General features: G+C 41.7%; 1 protein-coding gene across 1 annotated transcript; it reads right to left on the reverse strand.

Moving 5' to 3' along the window:
- Positions 1–204: 204 nt before the first annotated feature.
- Positions 205–19,344, reverse strand: ppm1j (protein phosphatase, Mg2+/Mn2+ dependent, 1J). Its single transcript, XM_086118271.1, has 10 exons — positions 18,914–19,344; positions 10,963–11,077; positions 9,224–9,556; positions 8,504–8,616; positions 7,649–7,733; positions 6,540–6,658; positions 3,684–3,747; positions 2,538–2,645; positions 2,169–2,320; positions 205–1,271 (listed from the first exon to the last, which is right to left on the reverse strand). Exons 1-10 carry the CDS (start codon positions 19,180–19,182, stop codon positions 1,124–1,126), a joined length of 1,506 nt encoding a protein of 501 aa, XP_085974397.1. The 5' UTR covers positions 19,183–19,344; the 3' UTR covers positions 205–1,123.
- Between the last annotated feature and the right edge of the window lie 3,205 nt (positions 19,345–22,549).

The raw sequence follows: 22,549 nt of genomic DNA on the forward strand, positions 1-22,549 counted from the left end.
TAAAATGCCAACAGTTGCTAGGCAACAATTGCCGTGCAAGAAAGCAACCAGAGTAATAAAGGCATCAAGAAAGTTAGAGGATTTTGTGTGTTACTGTTATTCAGGTGCTATCCCTAATTACAACTGATCAAACCTATAACATGCTAGAAGGTGCTATGCTAACAAAATAATATAATAATAAACAAATATAATAGTCTAGAGAGGCAAATGGGAAATTGTGATTTATTTCTAAGGAGGAACATGACATCATTCACATTTCAGCCGGCCTTATCTTATATAATACAGGTCACCATCCTAAACAAGCACTTATGGATAAGAAAGATAAAAAATAAAACATTTTCCGTACTCTTTAAAAATATATGGAAAATCTAAATCACGATCATCATGACAAAAACAATAGAAGAGAGGTATACGGTACATTTAAGGTCATATTTCTCACATGGTATGACAATACAAATACTTTAGTCATCGTTTAATAAGGCATATGTGTGAATTTTATCACAGCTTACTATACCTAGACGTTAACGTTATCCTAAAATAACAAAAAAGCAATGATTCTGATCCTTCATGCTTAACATGTAGAGTGTCTGCTGTTTTCCACACCAAAGACAACATATGTGCAAACATTCTTCAAGTGCTGTCCTACCTTCATCACCAACAAAGGAGAATACAGACTGATAATGATTACGTGTGTGGTGCAGGAAAAAGTCCATTTACTTCAACCCCATGTTTCTTTTTTTTCATGATGTTTTCATTCCATCCTGGTGCCACGGAGGCATCTCTTTGGTTTCCTCACAATCGTGACGCTACAGAGAGGCTCGTTTATGCAAAAAGGAATCACAATTGTGAGAGGTGTGAAGATGTACAGTCCATGCTGAGTTTTCAAACTAGCTGCCCAGCCTTGAATGTGAAGAGTAAGTACTACGCAGGGGGGTTAAATTTCACCAGCAACCATCGCCAAGGAAGTCGACACCAGTGAAAATTTTTCTGTTATGAGTCAGGAGGTGTAGGGTCCAAAATCTGGAGGTGGATGAAGGTGCTGCTCAGACCCAAGTCTTCTTTGGGAGGGGTTGTGGGATGGGGGTGGTCGCCACTCTGTTTTTGAGCTGGGAGATGTTATGTCTCATGTCTCTGCCTCGTGTCCTGCCAATGGGACAACAAACACAGTGATGTCGTCTCCCGAGCCCAGCCTGTCGTTGGGGAGCCGCCAACCGCGCTCTTTCAGAACTCCTCGGGAGCGCATCAGTAGGTCCTGTGCCGCCAGTGTGTACCTGCAGAAAACACACATATCCCCTCTATAAATATAGGTCATTAATTAACTTTGGAAAATCACTGGAATGCCTGGCACGTGGGAAAGGAGAGCCACAGCTGCTGATGCACTTTTAAGCTATTTATTGAACGCCGGGGGAACAGTATAAACATTACCAGAATGACCACACTCAATGAAGAAGCAGCTGTTGGCATCAGCTCTAACACAGACACTCACACACAGACTAACAGTCCCAGTATAAGGCCCCGCCTCTTAAAGATACATGGATACATATCAATGACAATACATTCTGTATTTTCTTACATGCAAATATGTCTTTTTAAAAAAAATGTGTTCTACCATTTTTAAACATGTTTGGTATGGATGGGGTAAAACTAATCAGATATATTTTTTAATGGTCTCTAGTGCAAATTTTCACCAACTGCAGATGGGTCTGCAACACAACCCCTGAAAAATACATTTTATAGAAAGACTGGATCATTTTTTCCACATATATAGGTATTCCCCACCCACCCTTTAAACGTTTGGAAAATTCACATGAACTTATCAATATACACTTTTTAAGCACACTGTAAACATATTTCAGCACACCAAGCATACCATTCCATTGCCGATGGTTCGCAAACAGAGAGAGCCCGTTTTCTGTTTTTCTGTCCCCAAATTTATATCAATCCATTGCAGCCCTCAGGATAAACTTGCACTGGATAGACTTTCCATGAAACCCCTGCTCTCGGATTTTCGTGTTTTGATCAGTGGTGTTCATAGTAGCCTTTCACTGCATGGTTAGTCAAGAATAGATCTAAGCTCTCGTGAGGTAGGTCACGATCAGAGCCAATTTTAAAACCCGTTAATGACACATGCCAGACTGTCGCCTTCATGACAGGCAGATTGCAGTTACCTCATGGGGTCCGAGGGATCGCAACATGCCAGGTAGGCTAAGACGGCGTCAGCCACCTCCTTGTCCGTGGTTACATCCCAAAGTCCATCTGAGCCCATGACTAGGACGTCGTCTGGGGCATGTTTGTTGTCATCAAAGTTGTAGACTTGCACCTGTCAGAAGAGTGTATTCATTCAGGTGTTATTCTTGATGGATCTATAAATATTAACATGAGAATGATCAAACGTCTGTTTGCTGAAGTAAAGGTACTAAAGTTTATCTAAGTGTATTATCATCACAAAACAAGATGACAGAAAAAAAAATGTTTGGCTGATACTGAAAAAGTTGTTGCTGATCATTTTTACAGGATGTTTGAAGGTGGGTGCTCACCTCTGGGACGCACGAGAGGAACGGCTTGATATAAATATTGGAGCTATACACTTTCAGATCGTGATCCCCCAAACCACGAGTCACTCCGATAGTCGCCATGACGCGTGCCTGATTAACACACACACACACACACACACACACACACACACACACACACACACACACACACACACACACACACACACACACGTTGTTAATCAGACACATAAATGGAGTATTTTCTCAAGGAAAGCTGGCAAAGACACAATTATTGGATGTCTCTAAGAAATTATACTCAGCGATTATCCTGGGGTGAGGAGTGTGTTCGCTGTGATTTGTTTCCCTTACTGGTCTGCTACAAAAATGGCCAGGCCAGCACCTTTTAATGTTACACAAAAAAATCTTGCACAAATCTTTTTTTTCCCCTGTGGCATGATGTTGCCTATCACAGGGAAGTCTTGGTACTACAACAGACATCTGGCTCATGGGGATGATTACCGTATTAAGTGAAGCAATGTTTATGTGCGCGTTGTGCGGTATTGACATACCTGTCAACTTGTACGTTTTCCCCATATTTTATAAGTTTTTTTTAATCATTTCAAATCATGTACGGCGTATTACAACGTTTATACGGAAAAAAAAACAAAAAAACAATTGTGAACCCATCTCACAAAGACTATTTTGGCTCAAATCCAGATCGTCTCACCTGCTGGTAGCCAACGACAGTGCTGTCGTCGATCGCTACTATTGTCACGGCAAACCAGCAAAAGTAATCCTCAATCGTATATTTTTTGTCATCGCTGCATACGGTCGGATTGATAAAGCATGATGTGCACATGCGCGGTAAGCCGTTGTACGGGTTTTTGTTGCTTTGTAAGGGGAATCGTAATCGTTTATAAGGGCAGGTATTAGCCAAGGTTGACAGGTATGTATTGATCCTCTCGAGTACACCACAAACTAGCAGAGCAGTAAGCACATTCTTGCTGATTTTGTCCCTGTTATGTGCAGAGTTTCTTTTATTTGAGAAACTGAGTACTAATCAGTGCATGATGTTGCAGACTCATATTTATAGAGTGCAGGTGTCAAAATGTGTTTTGATTCGAATTGCCGATAAAGCATCACAGACCTGAAAAATGCTTTGAATGTTTTGCCGGAGCTGCATCTCACCTTTTTACCCTCTCCGTATATAAGCGGAAATTTCAGATCATCTTCAACGATTGTCTTGTAAGCCCTGCAACAAGACAGCGCCAAAATTTCAATAAAAAGTCACAATTATTCTGGACACTGGTACCTCTAAAGTCGACAATACCTGAGGTTGCACAAGTAGTAAAGTTCTGTTTGTGTGAATGCTGAAGAGCACAAAAATATGTTATTGCTATTCCACCCAAAAAGAAAAAAACAGTTTACATTCTACTGCTCCCACATTTCTCAAGCGATTCAAGCATAAAAAAAGTAAAAAATAAATGTCTCTGAACTCTTGGCCTGTCACGATAAATTTTGTAATCTCTCCATCGCAAGATCTCTGTGCACCAGAGATCTTGCTTTGGAGCGATACAGACTCGGTACGCAGATCTTGCTGTCAATTCTGGCATTCTAAATGGGTATTTGATGCCAGTTGCTAGTATCTTTAAGTTCCTGGCGGGCATAGCGATGTTTGCTGAACCGTGCATAAACAAGCAACGAAATAGGACAAAAAGAGCACCAAAGAGGACAGCTGCTTGCCGATGCACATGGCTGCGCCAGCTAGCATGAGCGCTATTTGGCACAATTATTGCTACTGAACTCAGTAGCGCCACATCAATAAATGAGAAAAATAGTTGAACGTGCCAATGAACCGACCGGACAGGAACCTAACTGAAACAGTAAAAGCAAACCTTTTAAACTCTCTTCAAAAAACATTTCACCCTCGGTTGTACGTGTGCTTGTGAGTGTCATCTTGCAGAGAAGAAGCAACGTGACCGACAGCGAGCAACGAAGCAGCGCGACTGAATGTTGATCACATAGGTAAACAAAAGTGCATATAAATGATTATTTATCTAGCACGGAAAAACTATTCTTTTTGTATTATATTGATCGAGGGAATAGTCGATGGAGAAATTATCGTCATGGGCCGACTGAATTGACCATATGCACGGAGTGTTGTGATGTCCACGTTCTTTGCCGTGCAAGTCTGCTTTGCGGGGATAAATTTGCAGTTACAGCATCAAAGTCTTTTCTTGGCATTTCCTTTCCACCGATGAGCCGTCAACCACACAGTGGCGCCGTTTTGTTTCCACTAGAACTCAGAGAGCCATCATATTGATCCTTCCCAAGCTTTGATGTGTTGTTATTATAATATCACAAAGTCACTGTGACAAACCACAAATTTGGGTAAGGCGAGTTAAATTTCAAAAGCCACACCCAAACCTGATTACAACCATACTTGTTGAATCAAGAAATCGCTTCAATATAATCTGTAACAGAACGTGAAGGAGGCTATAAGATTTCAAGAAACAATGCATCATGCCACCGTCCAAAGAAATTCAAGATCAAATGATTTTCCACAATAAAATTCCCAAATTAAGAGATACTGTATTGTATAAATCTACCTACTCCTTTCTTGACCCTTTTGAATCACTCCAAATTGAAGTCTCACATTCCACATTTCAACAATTCAATTAATTTCAGTCTTTCAGTGTAGTTTTAGCTCTTAAGCATTCACATGCATTTTCTACAGAAACTGCATTTTATAATCACAGCATCTGTCTAAAAAAATACATTTAAAACAATCCAATGAAAAACATTAAGAACCGCCGGAAACCAAACGTGCCTCTTGTGTTGAGCTATTTTTAATCGATCAAGGAAGATTAAAAATAGTGTGCTATTGTTTTCGAGACTTAAGGACATATTCTCCCATTCACGCTTAAGTCAGTTCCTTACGCACCTTTCTTACCCGCTTTCAAGATGCGGCGATTCTCCCGTCTAGGCTCCTGACACATCCACCATGCGTAACCTGGAAATATGTGCGCAACCACCAAAGAGGCGTGATTTGGTGAAGTCTGAGGGTGGGACCTAATCTCGTGTAGCTTTGATTAGAAATAAAAATTCCACTGAGATCCGGTGATTGTGACATTAACTTGCATCATGGATCCGGAAGTTATCGCTAGTGATGTGTACCTTCTGCCAGGCTTATTTACAGGCTACTTTGAAGGAGCATGTGCTTTTGCATTCACTTTTTAATAAATATCCAAGAACAAGTAATTTAATCAGAATATCGTGCTATTAACAGAATGTTTCAGAGACCGTGCGGATTTAGAGCTGACCAGGTTGCCAAACTGCGCACATTGCATACTAAATACCCCCAAAAATCTCTAACTTAAAGCACGTACGATGGAACCTGCACTGTTTGTGATCGGCAATTGAACTGCAAGTCCCATCTGCACATGGAAATGCTCCTCGCAGGTGAAGAAGACAGTCCGCTCGCACCGATCCTTTTTTTCATCAATTAATATGATATAATGTCAACATTAGGCCATCATTGTAATATAGTAGTGTCACATACACAGCCGTTGGGAAGTCAGTGAGCGTATATGGGACAGGTACCTCTGTCCACACGTCATTCCGACAGAACGAATCAGCAGAGTCGGCCAGTGACAGTCATAACTCAGCGACTGCAAAATGCCTCATAACGTGCAATATATGATGTTTTGCCTTTGAGAAGTGTGAAACCTTAGTGCAGCCTCCGGAGCGCAGAGGCCGAAAGACCCTTAAGTCTACGGGAAAATGCGCGCTCTGAGAGGTTTGACAGCATCCCGCCGTGATCGCTCCACCGAGAGTGCGTACATTTCATGAAGGTGCGTAAGTGACACACTTAAATCGGTGGGAGAATCTGTGCAGTTGAAAAAGTGCGCAGCAGCGTGCCTTTTATGACTTAAGCACGTGGGAGAATATGCCCTTGAATGGACATCCGGAAGTCAACCGACAGAAGTTGGCAGCTGTGAGTGAACGAATGAGCGTGAATTAGTGAGCGCTGTCGGGGCTTACCAGCCACTCATGGTGTGGTCCCTGTACAGCATCTTCTTGCCCAGCTCACTTTGCTGGATTCTGCGCGGAAACTCAATGTGAGTGAATTCATTGCCCAGGAGTTCAGGCCTCAGGAAGCCCTGCCAATAAACCAAGAACACTCATGTCAAACTGTCTTTAGTCCAACGTCCATTCATTTTCAAGAGCGCTTGTCCTCATGATGGTCAATAATGAGAGGATAGAGAGCTAACTTTAGGCAAAAAGAGGATTACTCCCTAGATTGGTCACCAATGAATCACCGGGGTCATATAAACAATGAACGAGAAGTGTCAAAATAAATAGGTTAATCAACAACTAATCAGTTATCGAATTCATCAACATCTTTTTTAATCAAGTAATCATTTAGAGACATTGTTTCCCCAAAATAAATTCGTCAAAAATCCTCATTTCAGCCGCCACTCAACAGTAATTATTTGCTGATTTCTGATGTCCTTCATGAAAGCAGACTGATTAATAAAAATAAGACATTTGCAAACATCTGCTTTTACTTTGGAAAACAATGCGCAAACCAGTCACCTAATCAGTTTAAAAAAAGGTGAATACAACATCAATTACTTGTGTGATGTTAAAAAAAAAAGATACTAAAGGAACAACAATATTTGGTTAACAAACAGTAATGGGGGGGAAATGGTATTGTAATACAAAAGAAAATGTTATCCAAATATTTGATTAATCAATGGAATAATTGATTCTAAAAATATGATATCATGACAGCCTTACAGTGAACCATTTCACACCTAGCGACAATTTAGTGTGATTAAACCAAATATTTTTGGAATGGCAAAGTACCCAGAGAAAACACACCCACGGACAATTCGAACATACAAATTCTACAGAAGAATCGTCGGGAATCCAACCCAGAACCTTGGAACTGTGAGGCAGAAATGCAAATAACCATGACCAATGGATGGGTGGTTTCCTTTCTATATGCTCATTACAAATATAAAGGCAAAACAGATATTTCATATTGGGGGGGACTTTTTTTTTTTTAACAAGCCAGATGGTTTCCCCCCCAAAAAAGGAAACATTTCAGTGGTTTCAATAGTGCATCATGTCAACACGAAAAGTACCAGATATTGTAGCCGTTGTCTCTCCGACTCTGGTGTAAACTCGTTGGTCATGGGAACAATTTCCTTATTCCGGATTATTATAGCCCTGCAGTGACAAGAAGTGCAACAGTAAGATTGTGTGAGTGTGCATGTGTGTGTTTTCCTTAAGCAACACATTTAGTCCTCTGAAGGCTGCAGTAAGTAAAACTAACACTAGGGGGCAGATGAGATACCCATAAAAGAACAGCACAGTATAAACCTGTTTGTGATGCTGTATGGATATAATAAAGCATTATTCAGAAATGCACAGCAGTGGTAAAACCCTGAAGGTGCCTGGTGCAAACATGCATTACTTTCAGCTGGTATTTAACCTACAACAATATGGTTCAAAGTCCCAACAGACTGCGGCTTCAAAGCTTTAAATTTAATCCAAAAATGACTGCAATGCTGGGGACTGAAAACAAGACTTCACCCATGCAAAGCACACGCTCTATCACTGAGCTATATTCTGTGCAAATTAACCACGTCTGTGCCTTTTGGACATCAAAAATGTGAAAGGGTCTAATGAGAATATTTTTGGGTGAATATTGGATTGGAAAATGCCAATAAATAAAATCAAATGATATTATATGCTCCCCCCGCCCCACACAAGTTGAGGAGAAATAGACACAAATCAGAAGAAGTGTATAATATTTGCAAAAATTACAAAGGTAAAAAGTCACTGCTACATCAAAATAACTATAACAAACTAGTAACTTTATAAATTAATTAATCAATTCAATCAATCAATCAATAAAAAGGAAATAACAAAGCTGCACTTTTTTTTTTTAATAGGAGGGGTCTAACAAATGATAGTCACGACACAATAGAGCTCACCTGCTATCTCCAGCATTGGCCACATAAAGTTTTCCCATGAGATGAATGGCAGCTAAGGCACAACAGCCGCCAGATATAGCATATGACACTTTCTCCTTTTCGATCAGATCATCCTGAAAAAAAGCCACATGTGCAAAAGGAAACACATAATAATCATGGCAAAACCGCAAAATGACCATCAAACTTAGACGGTACTTGAGATGGCATCGGCAAAAAGCAAACAAACAAACAAAAAAAAACATCCTCACCATACAGCATCGGCCATCTGTTTAGGTCTTAGATGCCTGCTTCGAATTACTGCAATTTTGGGCGAATTCTCTTCAAGTACAAGTGCTAGAATTTACTAGAAGTGGTGGTGTCATAACTAAATGGCCGACATTGTGTTCAATTCGGGGTGTCAGTTCTTCAGACTTTCTAGGAGAGCACCATTGAGTGAGTTTTTGGGCGTTGTGTTCCAAACCCCCGACATTTTCACCAGCATAAACGCACTTGCTAAAAACTGGTGAGTTTTCAGACCAAGCGAGGCCTCGTTGCCTCAACACAATCAGAAGGCATTGGTTTTCATGTATGTTGAGGTACCTAAAAAAGTGTTTCATTCCTCGAAAGAAGAATGAGAAACAGTTATTCCAAGTGAGCCATCGCACCAATCCGCCTAATTACACTTGAATGGGTCTATGATTGTCTCCCTATTGACAAATTTGCTATCTCACGTCTACTCACCATCTGCTTGAATGCAGTCTCAATCACGCCCATCACGAGGCTCTCCAGGCTGACAACCTTCTCCATGTGGTAGCGCACAGCTGAATCGCTGACAGCGTCAGGTTCCTCCGACTCCTGCGCTGCCCCCTTCTTGATCTCAGCCTGGTAGGGGCTGCCGTTCTTGGCCAAGCAGATGGGAGGTGGCGCCCCCTCGTGGTTATTCAGCAAATGAAAGATCTCGCCCAGACGGTCCCTAATTAGGCGGTGCAGGAGTTTGGAGGCCATGATGGCGGCACCAGAACCGGCATGACCGTCAAAGACGCCCCAGAAGTAGAGGGGGATCCCAGTGCCATCCTGAAACAATAATGAAAATACATGATTAATTTTAAAGGTTATTAACTCTTTCATTCCACAAATCTTTTTAAAATTAGGCCCTGCCTACCAAGGACGTACTTGTACGTCTAAATCTTTTTTTTTTGCGTCATAGAGAGGAGGGTCTGATGCAATCTGAATGAGAATAAGCCGTTTGCATAGTAAATCATGTAAAAAGCGAGCAGTAGGTGGCAGTGGTGCCTCATGTGCTTGAAATGCATGCTTTTACAAAAAGCTCTTTTTCTCCCTTTTTTGCCCAGGAAATGCCATTTTCATTAAACTTAGCCATTTTGTAATGCCGATTGCTGAAGAATTTCTCTTTTTTTTTCTGCTGAAAGAAGAGAGTCAAACTTTATTTGAGTAGGCTCGATGTTTACATAGCATTAGAACCAAATATTCTGTGGGCCTTGCAAGATCAGTCAAAATCCAGTAAAACACTGGGATTGAGGTGGTTGCTCCAGTGAAAATGGCTGGGATTGAATGAGTTAAGATGCTTGAGATCATAATACGTCAGACCACTAGGTACACCGTCATCATCGATTATCTGCCCAGCAATGACAGTTGACTAAATTTTGTATCGGGATCATTTCTCCATGTCAGACCAAGAATATAACCAATTTTTATAAAATCTCCAACATAAGATTTGGCAAAGTGCAGAGAAAGGTCAGACTGGTGGGTTTTTTTTTTTTTTTTAACGAAGACTCTTTCAAGAGTTCAGAAACGGCTCATCTGTGTCAGTTTTATAAGACATTCAATCGAAGAGGTGTGAGGTAGCTGAGCTATAAATGCCACACTGACAAGTGTTTATTTACTGTTAACTTTCTGCAAGTAACAGCAGTCCACCAACATTTTAAGACACAACTGATCTCTTTTGGGATCATAGTTTGTGATGTATTTATTGTACCGTTTAAACTACTAGCATAGGCAATTTTTTTAGAGTTGGGTTCGTTGTCCCCTGTGAATCACGGAGGTTGACTATTTTTAGAATTTTGTTGTCGCTGTTTCTGACACTTTGGGATTAGGGGTCAAACTGACCGAGGAACATTATTGCTGTTCACAATAAATGTAACAGGATGGTTAATGCTTTTGACTAAAACATATCGTTAAGAGCAGCCAGGAGAGGGCCATTTGTACTACTTTCTTATGTCGCAGAATATTTCTAGTTACAGTATGTGCTTATCGCATTTTACTGGCATTTGGAGCATTTGGAGTGATGGGATGACTGTGGATTTTTGGCTCCGTTGTCGCCCCTCAGTGACTTTGCCATCAGGACAACACAGTGAACACTATAAATGATGAGTGAGCATCGCTTGCCAGACTTTTTAGCTCACATCCCTTCGCTCGGCGTCCGATTGGATGTCATCACTGCAGTTTTGCCATTGGCTCACCTCGTTGTCATCCAGCAGAGTGGAGTTGCGCTGTTTGCTGTTGGGCTTCCTCACAAACAGCTTCTCGCAGGAGGCCTGGTCCTCATTCAGCATGCTCTTGCCGGCGTTGATCACCCTGGTGCACAAGAGCCATAAGTTAGTGGGACGACACAGAATAATAAAAATGTTTGTTTATTTGCCCAGCGAGTCGTGGAAAAAGTGGGACGGGATCCAAATACAGTATGACCCACAGGGAACTTGCAAAAGAGATTAATTATGAGCCTGTGCCGAGGAGCCTGTGCAGAGGAAAATGGCATTAACGTGAAGCGCTGCAGCATTGATTGTCCATTGTGCAAATTTATGTTACAATGCAGAATCTGATTATTGTACATACTGATTTTATTATACAGGAAGCACTCAGTGACAGCACAAAAATCATTAAAGGAGGGCATTCATTCAGAGTTTATTTTTTTTCCATGACTATGTTTGTAATCCAAATCATCTTTCTGACTGAAAGTGAATGAAACTCTAATTAATCTATTCCAGCCACCACAATAAGACCAAAATTAGGTTGTTATGTTTTTCCTCAGCAACACGGTGGTTGACAGATTAGCATATCCACCTCACAGTACAGAGGTGCAGGGTTTGACTCCGACTCTAGCCTTCCTGTGTGGAGTTTGCGTGTTCTCCCGGTGCCTGCGTGGGTTTTCGCCGAGTACTCCGGTTTCCTCCGCCATTCCAAAAACATGCGTGGCAGGTTAATGGAACACTCAAAATTGTTCCTCGGTGTGAGAGTGAGCGTGGATGGTGGTCTGGGTGTACCTCATCTACTGCCCGAAGACAGCTGGGATAGGCTCCAGCACGCCCGCGACCCTTGCGAGGATAAGCGAATTAGAAAATAGGTGGATGGATGTTTTTCCTGAAGAAAAAAAATTGCACTTGGGAATGAGTTGGCGTGAAAAGAGCGATAATAAGCGTTTATATTATATATGGACTGTGTGTGTGTGGGGGGGGGGGGTGGAATATCCACACATCCACACACACACCCGCACACATTTCTAGACAATACCAATTATGTATTAAATCTCATTGTTTAGATTTTATTTGTTTATGTTCTGTTGTACCTTGAAATCTTGTCACTGTCATTTACATTTGACATCACATTTGCACTTCAAGCCCATTGCACAGTTTTGCTAATTTATGGATTGGCGTCACAAAGGGAGAGGATTAGGAATATTCCCTTGTGATCTGAACACAAAACAAGCAGGAGAGGAGACCTCAGGAAGAGCCAATAAACATGCAAACAAAGGGAAACTCAAACACAACCTATGACCACTCGCTTTCCAAATAGTTTAGCTGATTCCAATCGCCACAGAAAAGCCTAATATGGGAAAGGCCCAAATGGACAAATCCAACAAATCTGGATTATATTTCTCCCCTCCAAAAGGGGGGGAGAAGCTTTCTCCCCACTATCTAATCAGTTGAAAGCAGAGGACTGGCACGGCAGGGATGGTGCACATTAGGACTAATGGTGAGGGAGACTTAAAGGTCTCATGACAGTCGTTTAAACTTTGCTGTCAAGGCCAATGCATGCTGGGCTCTTTGGCATACAACCAGCACAGAGAGACACTCTTCTACATTCTGAACCCGCAGCCCTACCCTCCAATTGCTTGTGCTTTATTCTGACCCAGCCAACAATGTTTGGTTTTTCAATATCGTATTTGCGCAAATAATGTCCAAGGGGTGTTTGTTGAGTCAAGTGTTGATGAGGGAGACATTTGGAATAATGATGATAAACACATTACGGGTATTACGAAAAGTAGTGTTTTCGGTATGCTGCTGGAATATTATTACGGTTCTCCAAGAAACAAATATAACGAGGGTTAAAGAGCAAACATTATGTTTCAAGATATGTCTATGTGTGGGCGGCCCGGGAGTCCAGTGGTTAGCACGTCGACTTCACAGTGCAGAGGTACAGGGTTCAATTCCAGCTCCGGCCTCCCTGTGTGGAGTTTGCAAGGTATCCCCGGGCCTGCGTGGATTTTCTCCGGGTGCTCTGGTTTCCTCCCACGTTCCAAAAACATGCATGGCAGGCTGATTGAACACACTAAATTTGTCCCTAGGTGTGAGTGTGAGCGCGCATGGTTGTTCGTCTCTGTGTGCCCTGCGATTGGCTGGCAACCGGTTCAGGGTGTCCCCCGCCTACTGCCCGAAGACGGCTGGGATAGGCTCCAGCACCCCCCGCGACCCTAGTGAGGATTAAGCGGTTCAGGATATGGATGGATGGATGGATATGTCTTTTAAGGTTCTCAGCTCAAATCCCAGCCTTGTGGAGTGCGCAAGTTCTCCTCCCCGTGCTTGCACATGTTTTTTTTCCCAGATACTCTTACTTCCTCACACATTCCAAAAAAAATGGATATAACAATAATTTGGGACTCTAAATTTACCACTGGTGTGAATGTGACTGTAAACGCATCCGTGATGGTACGGGGCCGTGTTTGTTAGCGCCAATGGCATGGTTAACTGACACATCTGTGAAGGTACCATGAATGTTGAAATGTTCAGTATATGCAGACTTTTTCATGGGGGCCCCTTCTTATTTCAGCAAGACAATGCCAAATCACATTCTTCAAGTGTTACAACAACATGGTAGTAAAATAATGCAGGTTCTCGACTGGCCTGCCGACAGTCCAGACCTGTCTCCCATTAAAAATGTGTTGTGCATTGTGAAGCATAAAATAACAACGGTGACCTTGGACTATTAAACAGCTGAAGAGGCATATCAAGCAAGGAAGGGAAGGAATTCCACCTACATGTACAACGCTTAAACAATTAGGGTCCTCAGTTCCCAAACGCCTATTGAATGTTGTTGATAGAAACAATGATGTAACACGGTGGTAAACATGACCCATAAGTCATTGGAATTGGGTTTGTACTTTGTCTATTTACAAAAAAACAAAAACATTTTTGTGGACATGAGACCGACAGGAAGCACAAATTGTAGGATACACTGAGATAAAATATGTAATGAAAATAAAAAGTACACAATACACAACCCCCGGCACTAACATAACTCCCAACATCCCTCGTGGTCGAATTGGGAGCAGACTGCTCTCTCATGTTCGATTGCAATCGACATGTTGGACATCCATCAATCAGATCAATGATGTGATAGTCTCAACACTATTAATTATATAACTGTTGACATTTCAATTACATTTTACTTTGTCTCGCATACATGAAAATTCACATTAGTTGTTGCTGTTCACAACTTTAATGTCAAACAGGACATAGTGATTATTTTTAATTGATATATTTAAATTTTCTTTTTGCACTCTATATATAATTATTATTTTTGGTACCATTTCATCTCTACAGTTTTGCTTCAAAAGCTTCAAGAGGTGAGAAATAGACATTCAACTAACCATTAATTGATGAAACACATTTTGACCATCTCTGATTTTAAAATAATTTCTCTCACTCACAAATGCCGGTTTACAGTCGTAGCACAAGTGGAGGCTTTGAAGCGCAGCCAACGCTTGTGAGTCATGCTTGTCACATGAGCTTAGTGAGCTTTTCATTGAACCTCGCGTCAGTGGAGTGGGAGTATGCGAGACCAAACATCAAATCAATGACCGCATCATGTGACCAAAAGCCACGACTGAGTGACTGTTAAGATTTGGATTCTGTGTGGTGGAATGAGCAAAGAGTTCAACAGAAGGAAGCTGAGGTGTTCAGTTTAAAAAAAATAAAAAAGCATGCCTGCCAGACGTTACATACAATTTATAGTTGTTGCAATATAAATTGTGTGTCAACTTCCTGCATTGTGCCATTCAGTGGGTTTCCATGCCAAAGCAGAATAAAAGTTGCAAATCAGCTTTTGATAGCTTACGTCATGTGGTACAGTGAAAATCCCACCTAGTCATAGTTCTCTATTCAAAAGTGTACATATTTTTTTCTTTTCTGTGGAACCTATCCTCAGCCTATTCTGGAAAAAACAACTTGTCAATGTACCGGTAGGTATCGTTGTGCTCTTTCTGTAATGCCCTAAAAGGCCACAATTTGACACCAAAGCCCTGGCTAATAGGACAACTGCGTCAATAAAGTACCGGCATAATTGAAATAATTAATGAGCTTTGTATGTCAGGGAGGAGCTAAATTTAGCATGGGTTGTTAATGGAAGTTCAGGAGAGTCTTCATATTGTGTAAGGAAAGAAAAAATGTGGGTTGTAATGTCACACATGGGAGACCTTAAACATACATTTGTCCCATGCAGGATATAATCATTTGCCAGAAACTGGTGAGTTTTGGATATGCTGAAGTCCATAAAATGGCACACAGCAATACCAGGAGGGCTTCCACACCAACTGGTGGTTGGGCCCTCAAAATAATGCTCCAGTTTTTGAACTACTCGTTGAACAATATTTGAATAAATATTGCATTTGCTCACACTGAAATCCATGTAATGCTCTATTTTTGAAACACCTCGTATTCTGGCATACACTGTTGAACTAACTCCCTTTTGCTCTTGTATTGGCTTTTCCGAATGTTTCCGAAAATACCAAATGTTGTATCCATTGGGTGAATATTATCCAAGCCAATTGCAAAACCATGCATCCTGTATTATTGCTTTTGTTGTAATGCAAAGTACTTAACAGGGGATTAGCTTGTGGCCTGTGAGTGTCCTGCATGTAATTATTATCTCCAAGTTAATTAATAATGATGGGGAGGAAAAAAACCCTGCCATTGATGTCTATTTTTTTTTTTTTACCTTAGTGTCTGTGTTTCTTGGACTGTTGGAGAACCTCAAAGCACGAAAATGTGCCTCTTGTAGATGACCATGCAGCGATTAGACAAAAGCATTTTAGACTAAGTGCACTCTCGAGGTTGTATTGACGTTCACCGTGTCGGCGCATCAGTGAGCATCGATTAAAACCAGTTCCATGCCAAAACTCAAAATTCAACGTGCACACACAGGGACCAACTTAACTGTCACATCCATTACACTAAGTTCAATCCAGAAACTTCTCTCGTCCCCAGTTGCACTCCTTTGAGAGTCTCTGCATGAACACACGCGTTGTTACCTCCAACGCCTACCCCCAGCCCCTCAACAAAACATACTGCCTTGTACTCAGTAATACTGACACAGAGGGAGTGGAATGTGTGGAAATGTTATCGCACAGCAGGGAATGTTTCGCCACACAGCGCATTTGAGACAAATGTGGATATTCCAGTAAGTGTGGTGCAGGTGTAGCAATAGTCTAAAACACCTGCTGTAAACTGAAAGACAATAAAACAAAAACAATCGCCCATAACATGAATGCATGCTGATAGAACTCTAAATAAAACTTACTGCGATGCCTACAAACAAGAGTGTTATAGCTCAGCAAAAGCTGAGGATGGGACCATGCAGTAGTAGCTGGGGGATAGAAGCAATGCAGGAGGAGCTGAGTGATAGAACGAACATATGAGGGCTGTCATTATCAAATCTTTTTCGGAAAAAAAATAGATTTTGCTTTGAAGTGAATTTTAAAACATTTCCCCCCCCCCCCCCCCATTGCTGTTGATGAACATATTATTGTTAATTATTTGGTAGTGTTTAGTGATGAATTAAAAACTAAAAGAGTAAATAGTATCACGTGGGAAGGATTGATGTACCGGTACTTACAAAGCTTTTTGAAACGGATTCATTTACTGGTTCTGTCATTGTTTGCCAAAGTAAAAGCAGATGTTTGCAAATGTCTTATTCTGATTAAAAAGAAAAGACAGGCAGTTTGCTTTCATGAAGGACTACCGAAATCAGAGAATAATTACTGTTGACAGGCAGCTGAAATTTGAGGATTTAGACAATTTTAAATTGAACGTCTCTCGAGTACTAAAATTTTTGTTCATGAATTTGCTAAACGATTCATTGTGGATTCATCGATTCATTTTGACATCTCTTGAAGATATGTATAAGAACTAAGGAAGTGTCAAGACATATAAGCTACTTTTCCACTCCGAAACAGCCAGGTAACGCCCTGTGTAGTCGCTTTTCATTACATTTTTTCGGGGAGGGCAGTTACAATGAAAGTGCTTTTCAGAACCTCCTCCTGAGTGCTTCGAAAACACACGGTCAGCTGATTGGCCTACAGACTTAGGCGTTCCTTGAGCGATGCGAGAAGGAATTCACTGCACACGCCAATTTCCTGGTTTGAAACGAGAGAGACTGAGCCAGCTGTCGCCAAGTCATAAAAAGAACCTGAGGGTGGGACCAATCCATTTAAACACAAGAGCAGCACCTACGGGTAAGGGTCAAGGGTCAGAACATGTACAGGGGAACCTGATGGAAGGCAGGTTGAAGATGGTCGAAACTCCACAGCAGAAACCGAAGCCTATTACTGATGGTGAAAACGCGACATAGCTACATGTTGGATAGTGATTAATGTGAAGGGCTACCACTTTGATACAACCTTATGAAATGACAAATTTGCCCACATTACCTTTAATGATATGGCATCAATAATGATGTGAAGAGTCAAGCCACTGATCACATTAATGGTTTCTCACAACAGACACTGATTTAACAAGAAGTACCGTACTAAACACTATATTTCTATACATCCATGCAAGTATTCAGTTGTCTAAATGATCACTTCTAACCCTGGAGAACCCATCCATCCATCCATTTTCCGAACCGCTTGATCCTCACTAGGGTCGCGGGGGGTGCTGGAGCCTATCCCAGCCATCTCCGGGCAGTAGGCGGGGGACACCCTGAATCAGTTGCCAGCCAATCGCAGGGCACACAGAGACGAACAACCATCCACGCCCACACTCACACCTAGGGACAATTTAGAGCGTCCAATCAGCATGTTTTTGGAATGTGGGAGGAAACCGGAGCACCCGGAGAAAACCCACGCAGGCCCGGGCAGAACATGCAAACTCCACACAGGGAGGCCGGAGCTGGAATCGAACACGGTACCTCTGCACTGTGAAGCCGACGTGCTAACCACTGCACTACCGGGACGCCCCCCTGGAGAACCCACGGGGTCAAATTTGGCCCCTATAAATTCTGCTACTCAAACGCTACCCTTAAATCCCAAAGGGTCAAATTTGGCCCTAACCCTAAATTAGGATTAAAGCATTGAATATTTGAAAAAAACATATTTTGGTGTTCAGTGAACATATAGCAGTCATTTAATGGATAATTCACAGGCCCATGAGCTACTCGTGTGGTTACTAAGGGGACCATGTTGGTGATACCTGGATTTTGAACTAAAGGTGGAACCTTTGAGGTAAACAACACTAGGGTACAACATGTACAACTGCAACTAATGGGTATAGAAACTAGGCAAAAGCAGTTATGGGGCCTAATCAAAATTAAGCAGCAACAGCTACGGAGTAGAACCTATGCAACAGAAAAAGAAGTTAGAGGTTAGAGCTTTCGCGGTAGAACCGGATTTTAGAACCTACACAGCAAGCTAACTTGTATAGCAGAAATGGAAGGAGAGAAACGACACAGCTGAGGTTTACAGGATCCATCTTTGGAGCAGAAGAGATTGGTAGAACGTTTGAAACAGAACCAAAGTAGATCCTACAGAACAGAACCTGATGGAAGAATCTGCACAGCAGAACTGGAGGATAGAACCTGGATAGCAGAACCTGAGAATAGAACCCAGCATCTGAACCTGATGGTAGAACCCCCACAGCAGAAACTGAGCGGTATCAACATTCACAACAGAAAATAATGAGTGGGCGCCACAAGAGGAGATGAAGGGGAAAAACCTCTGCAGTAGAACCACAGTGAGCCAGCGCAGCGGCATTTGATTTTAGTGCCTGCTGCGGATGCGGCAGTACACTGTGAGCTGGTGAACATCCTGCACGAGCACTTGTCACTTGCAAACGTCAAACACGTTCGGTCATGACGCGCGCCACAATAACAAAAAATGCACGAAGAACCCCCCCCCCAAATGAACGCTAGTCAGGCACTTACTCGGCGTATCCGGTGTGCCATGGGAGCTTCCTGCCTCGCTTGAGCGTGAGCACCGGCCGCGAGACGTGCTCGGTAGAGTACTGCAGCAGCTCCGGAGTGAGCTCCAGGAAATCCGGGCGGCCGTAGGGAAAGCGCGGCGGCAGGCCGTCAGCTCCCCCGGACTGCGCGCCGCCGCCTCCGCCGCCGTGATGGTGGTGGTGGTGGTGGTGGCCGTGGGGCATCATCCCTCCCACCAGCGTGGACATGGCGCTTTTCACTTTGCTTATCATCGTCAGCACGGACTCGCACAACAAAAACAAAAGAACAAAATAAAAAGGAGAGAAATCAAATGATTCGCGCTAAGGAGGCGAACGAAAGACGCGGCTAGTGACGAGGAGCATTTCAGGAAGCGATCTCGCTTTTTTTTTCTTGCTTCCTCTGAGCACCCATGTGACGACCAGCGGTATTTGTCTCAGTCAACCCCCCCCCCCCCCCCCAAAAAAAAAAAACCACTGGCTGCCAGTAATCCTGCAGCAGCATGCACAAAGCTTCCTACAAGCATCCTAAAGCTTTTGAACGCACCACGCACATCCACCAACTTCATGACATAAATACAAATTTAAATATAAGAACTGAATGGATTCAGAGGATTTTGTCCGTAAATCGGAACACGTAGTCTCCAGTCACTAGCCTACAACAACAGTTACGTCATTATTTCTCATTAGTAAATGTGAAAAACATTTATTGACCCATTTGAAACCCTCAAATGCGGTTCTGCTGCAAGAGTTTGGTGTTGTTGTTCTACCCACTGGTTATCTGCACATTTTCTACCTTCATGCTCTGCTTCTTGGGTTCTGTGATTTATTTTATACAGGTTCTGCCCTTCCCCATCTACGGTACAGGTTTCAGCCTCAGGTTCTGTGTAGTTTCTACCATCATCTTCTGATGCATATATTCACTCTAGCCTCAGTCAGGGCCAGAAATATTGGCACATGGACACATGTCTTATCCTTTTGCCTCTAAACACCACCACGATTGTTCTTGTAATGAAACGAACAAGATGTGCTGCAGATTTTCACTCGGCCCTATTTGAGTGTATTCACATTAAAATCAGTTGAACGGTGTTGCAATCACAAGTTTGTACATGTTTCCCACTTTTTAAATCATGTTCAAAGTCTGCAGTAAAAGCACATCTTGTTTATTTCATTTTAAATCCATCGTGGTGGAGCTTCGAGCCAAAAATAATTGTTGACGTCTCGATATTTTTGGACCTGACTTCAGGATCTGGCTTGCAACAGTCCAATGTCTGGACTGTCAAGCACCTCCTCTTGTGTACTGGCACTTGCCAGAAGAAAAGATACACCAGTTCAGTCGAATGAGAGGCATAATCATCGATTTTACAAAGGAAATTCCATTGAAGTTTGTACGTTGTGTTAAACATAAATAAAAAGAGAATACAATGATTTGCAAATCATGTTCAACCTATATTTAATTGATTACACAACAAAAACAAGATATTTAATGTTCAAATTGAATTGATTTAGCTCATAATCATTAACTGAGAATTTTATGGCTGCAACACATTCCAAAAAAGCTGGGACATGGTCATGTTTACCACTGTGTTACATCACCTTTTTTTAAAAAACAACATTCCATCAAAGTTTGGGAACTGAGGACTTGAACTGTTGAAGCTTTGTACATCTCGGTGGAATTCTTTCACAACATATTTTCACTGGGAGACAGGTCTGGACCGCATGCAAGCCACACTGTTGTAACACATGCAGAATGTGATTTGGCATTGTCTTGTTGAAATAAGCAGGGGTGTCAATTAAATAGACGTTGCTTGGATGGCAACACATGATTTTCCATACCCTGTATGTACCTTTCAGTATTAATGGTGCCTTCACAGAAGTGTAATTTACCCATGCCATTGGCACTAACGCCGCCGCATAACATCACAGATGCTGGCTTTTGGACTTTGTGTACAGCCTGGATGGTTCTTTTCCTCTTTGGCCCAGAGGGCACGGCATCCACAATTTCCAAAATCAATTTGTGGACTCACCAGACCACCAAACTTTTCCACTTTGCATCAGTCCATCTGAGATGAGCTCAGACGCAGAGAAGACAGCGGTGTTTCTAGCTGTTGTTGATAAATGGCTTTTTCTTTGCATGGTAGAGTTTTAAGTTGCACCTCCGGATGTAGTGCTGAACTGCATTTACTAACGTTGGTTTACTGAAGTGTTCCTGAGCCCACATGGTGATATCCTTCACGAATTGATGTTGTTTTTGGATGCAGTGCCGCCTGAAGGATTGATGGTGATGGACATTCAATGTTGATTTTCGAACTTGCCCCTAGCATGCAGTGATTTCTCCAGATTCTCTGAACCTTTTGAGGATATTATGGACAGTAGGTTATGAAATCCCTACATTCCTTGCAATTCTACACTGAGGAACATTGTCCTTAAACTGTTTGCGTATCTTCTCGCACGGATTTTCACAAAGTGGTGAACCTTGCCCCATCTTTGCTTCGGAATGACTGAATAATTCCACAAAGCTCCTCTTTTATACCCAGTTTTGACACCCACCTGTTCCCAGTTAGCCTGTTCACCCGTGGGATGTTCCAAACAGGTGTTTGGTAAGCATTCCTCAATTTTGCTTTTTGCCACCTGTCCCAACTTTTTTGGAAAATGTTGCAATCATGAAATTCTAAGTTAATGATTACTTGCTTCAAACAATAAAGTTTGTCAATTTGAACATTAAATATCTTGTCTTTATAGGGTATTCAATTAAATATATGTTGAACATGATTTGTAAATCTTTATATTCAGTTTTCATTTGATTGAACTGGTGTCCCAATTTGTTCTGGCAAGACTGTTCACTAGAGGGGATGATTGACAGTCCAGACGTACGACCTTTGCAGGCGAGATCCTTAAAACCCTAATGTAAAGTAAAGTTGGCCAACCATGTTTTTGAGTAATATCAATGGCTGAACAATTATAAGCATATTTCCGTTTTTTTTTTAAACGCAACACTTCCAGATTATTTGTTTAACCCTTAGCAACGCCCTTGACAATGAGGGTAATGAGGTCCATAAACATTGAGACATTGACAATTCTTTTTGGCTCTAAGCTCCACCACCATGCTTTTAAAATGAAACAAGCCCCAACTTCATTGGAATTGGGTTTGTAGATTTCACAATCAGATAGTTATTTATGTAAAATATGGTTTTATCATTGTGGTTGTTTTTTGCAAAATCTACTGACAGCTATTTTTAATATTTTGGTTACCCATATATTACATAGTGAAACACTGTTGTTCATTTGAGTCTTCACAGCAACTGATTCAATGTCAAAGTAACGTATCTGAAAATAACCTAACTAGCCTTTATCTGAAGCCACTGTCCACCCCTCATCTTATCTTTTACTTTGATATCAGCTCATGTGCACGTTAATTATTCAACTACAGTATTTGATTGTAATGCAAGGGACTGTTGTTATTGTGACGCCATCTGTCATTGGCCACATTAGGCCCATTCACACAAGCTAATTGATTTTGATTAAAATACAATTTATATACTTTCACTTATTTTTTCATTTCTTTCGATTGAAATAGATTTTAATTGAGCTATTTTATGTTTTTGTTTAATTAGCAGTAATA

This window comes from Hippocampus guttulatus, chromosome 8 (genome assembly GCF_054856545.1).
Source record: "Hippocampus guttulatus isolate MCC_2025c chromosome 8, RoL_Hgut_1.0, whole genome shotgun sequence".
NCBI lineage: Eukaryota > Metazoa > Chordata > Actinopteri > Syngnathiformes > Syngnathidae > Hippocampus > Hippocampus guttulatus.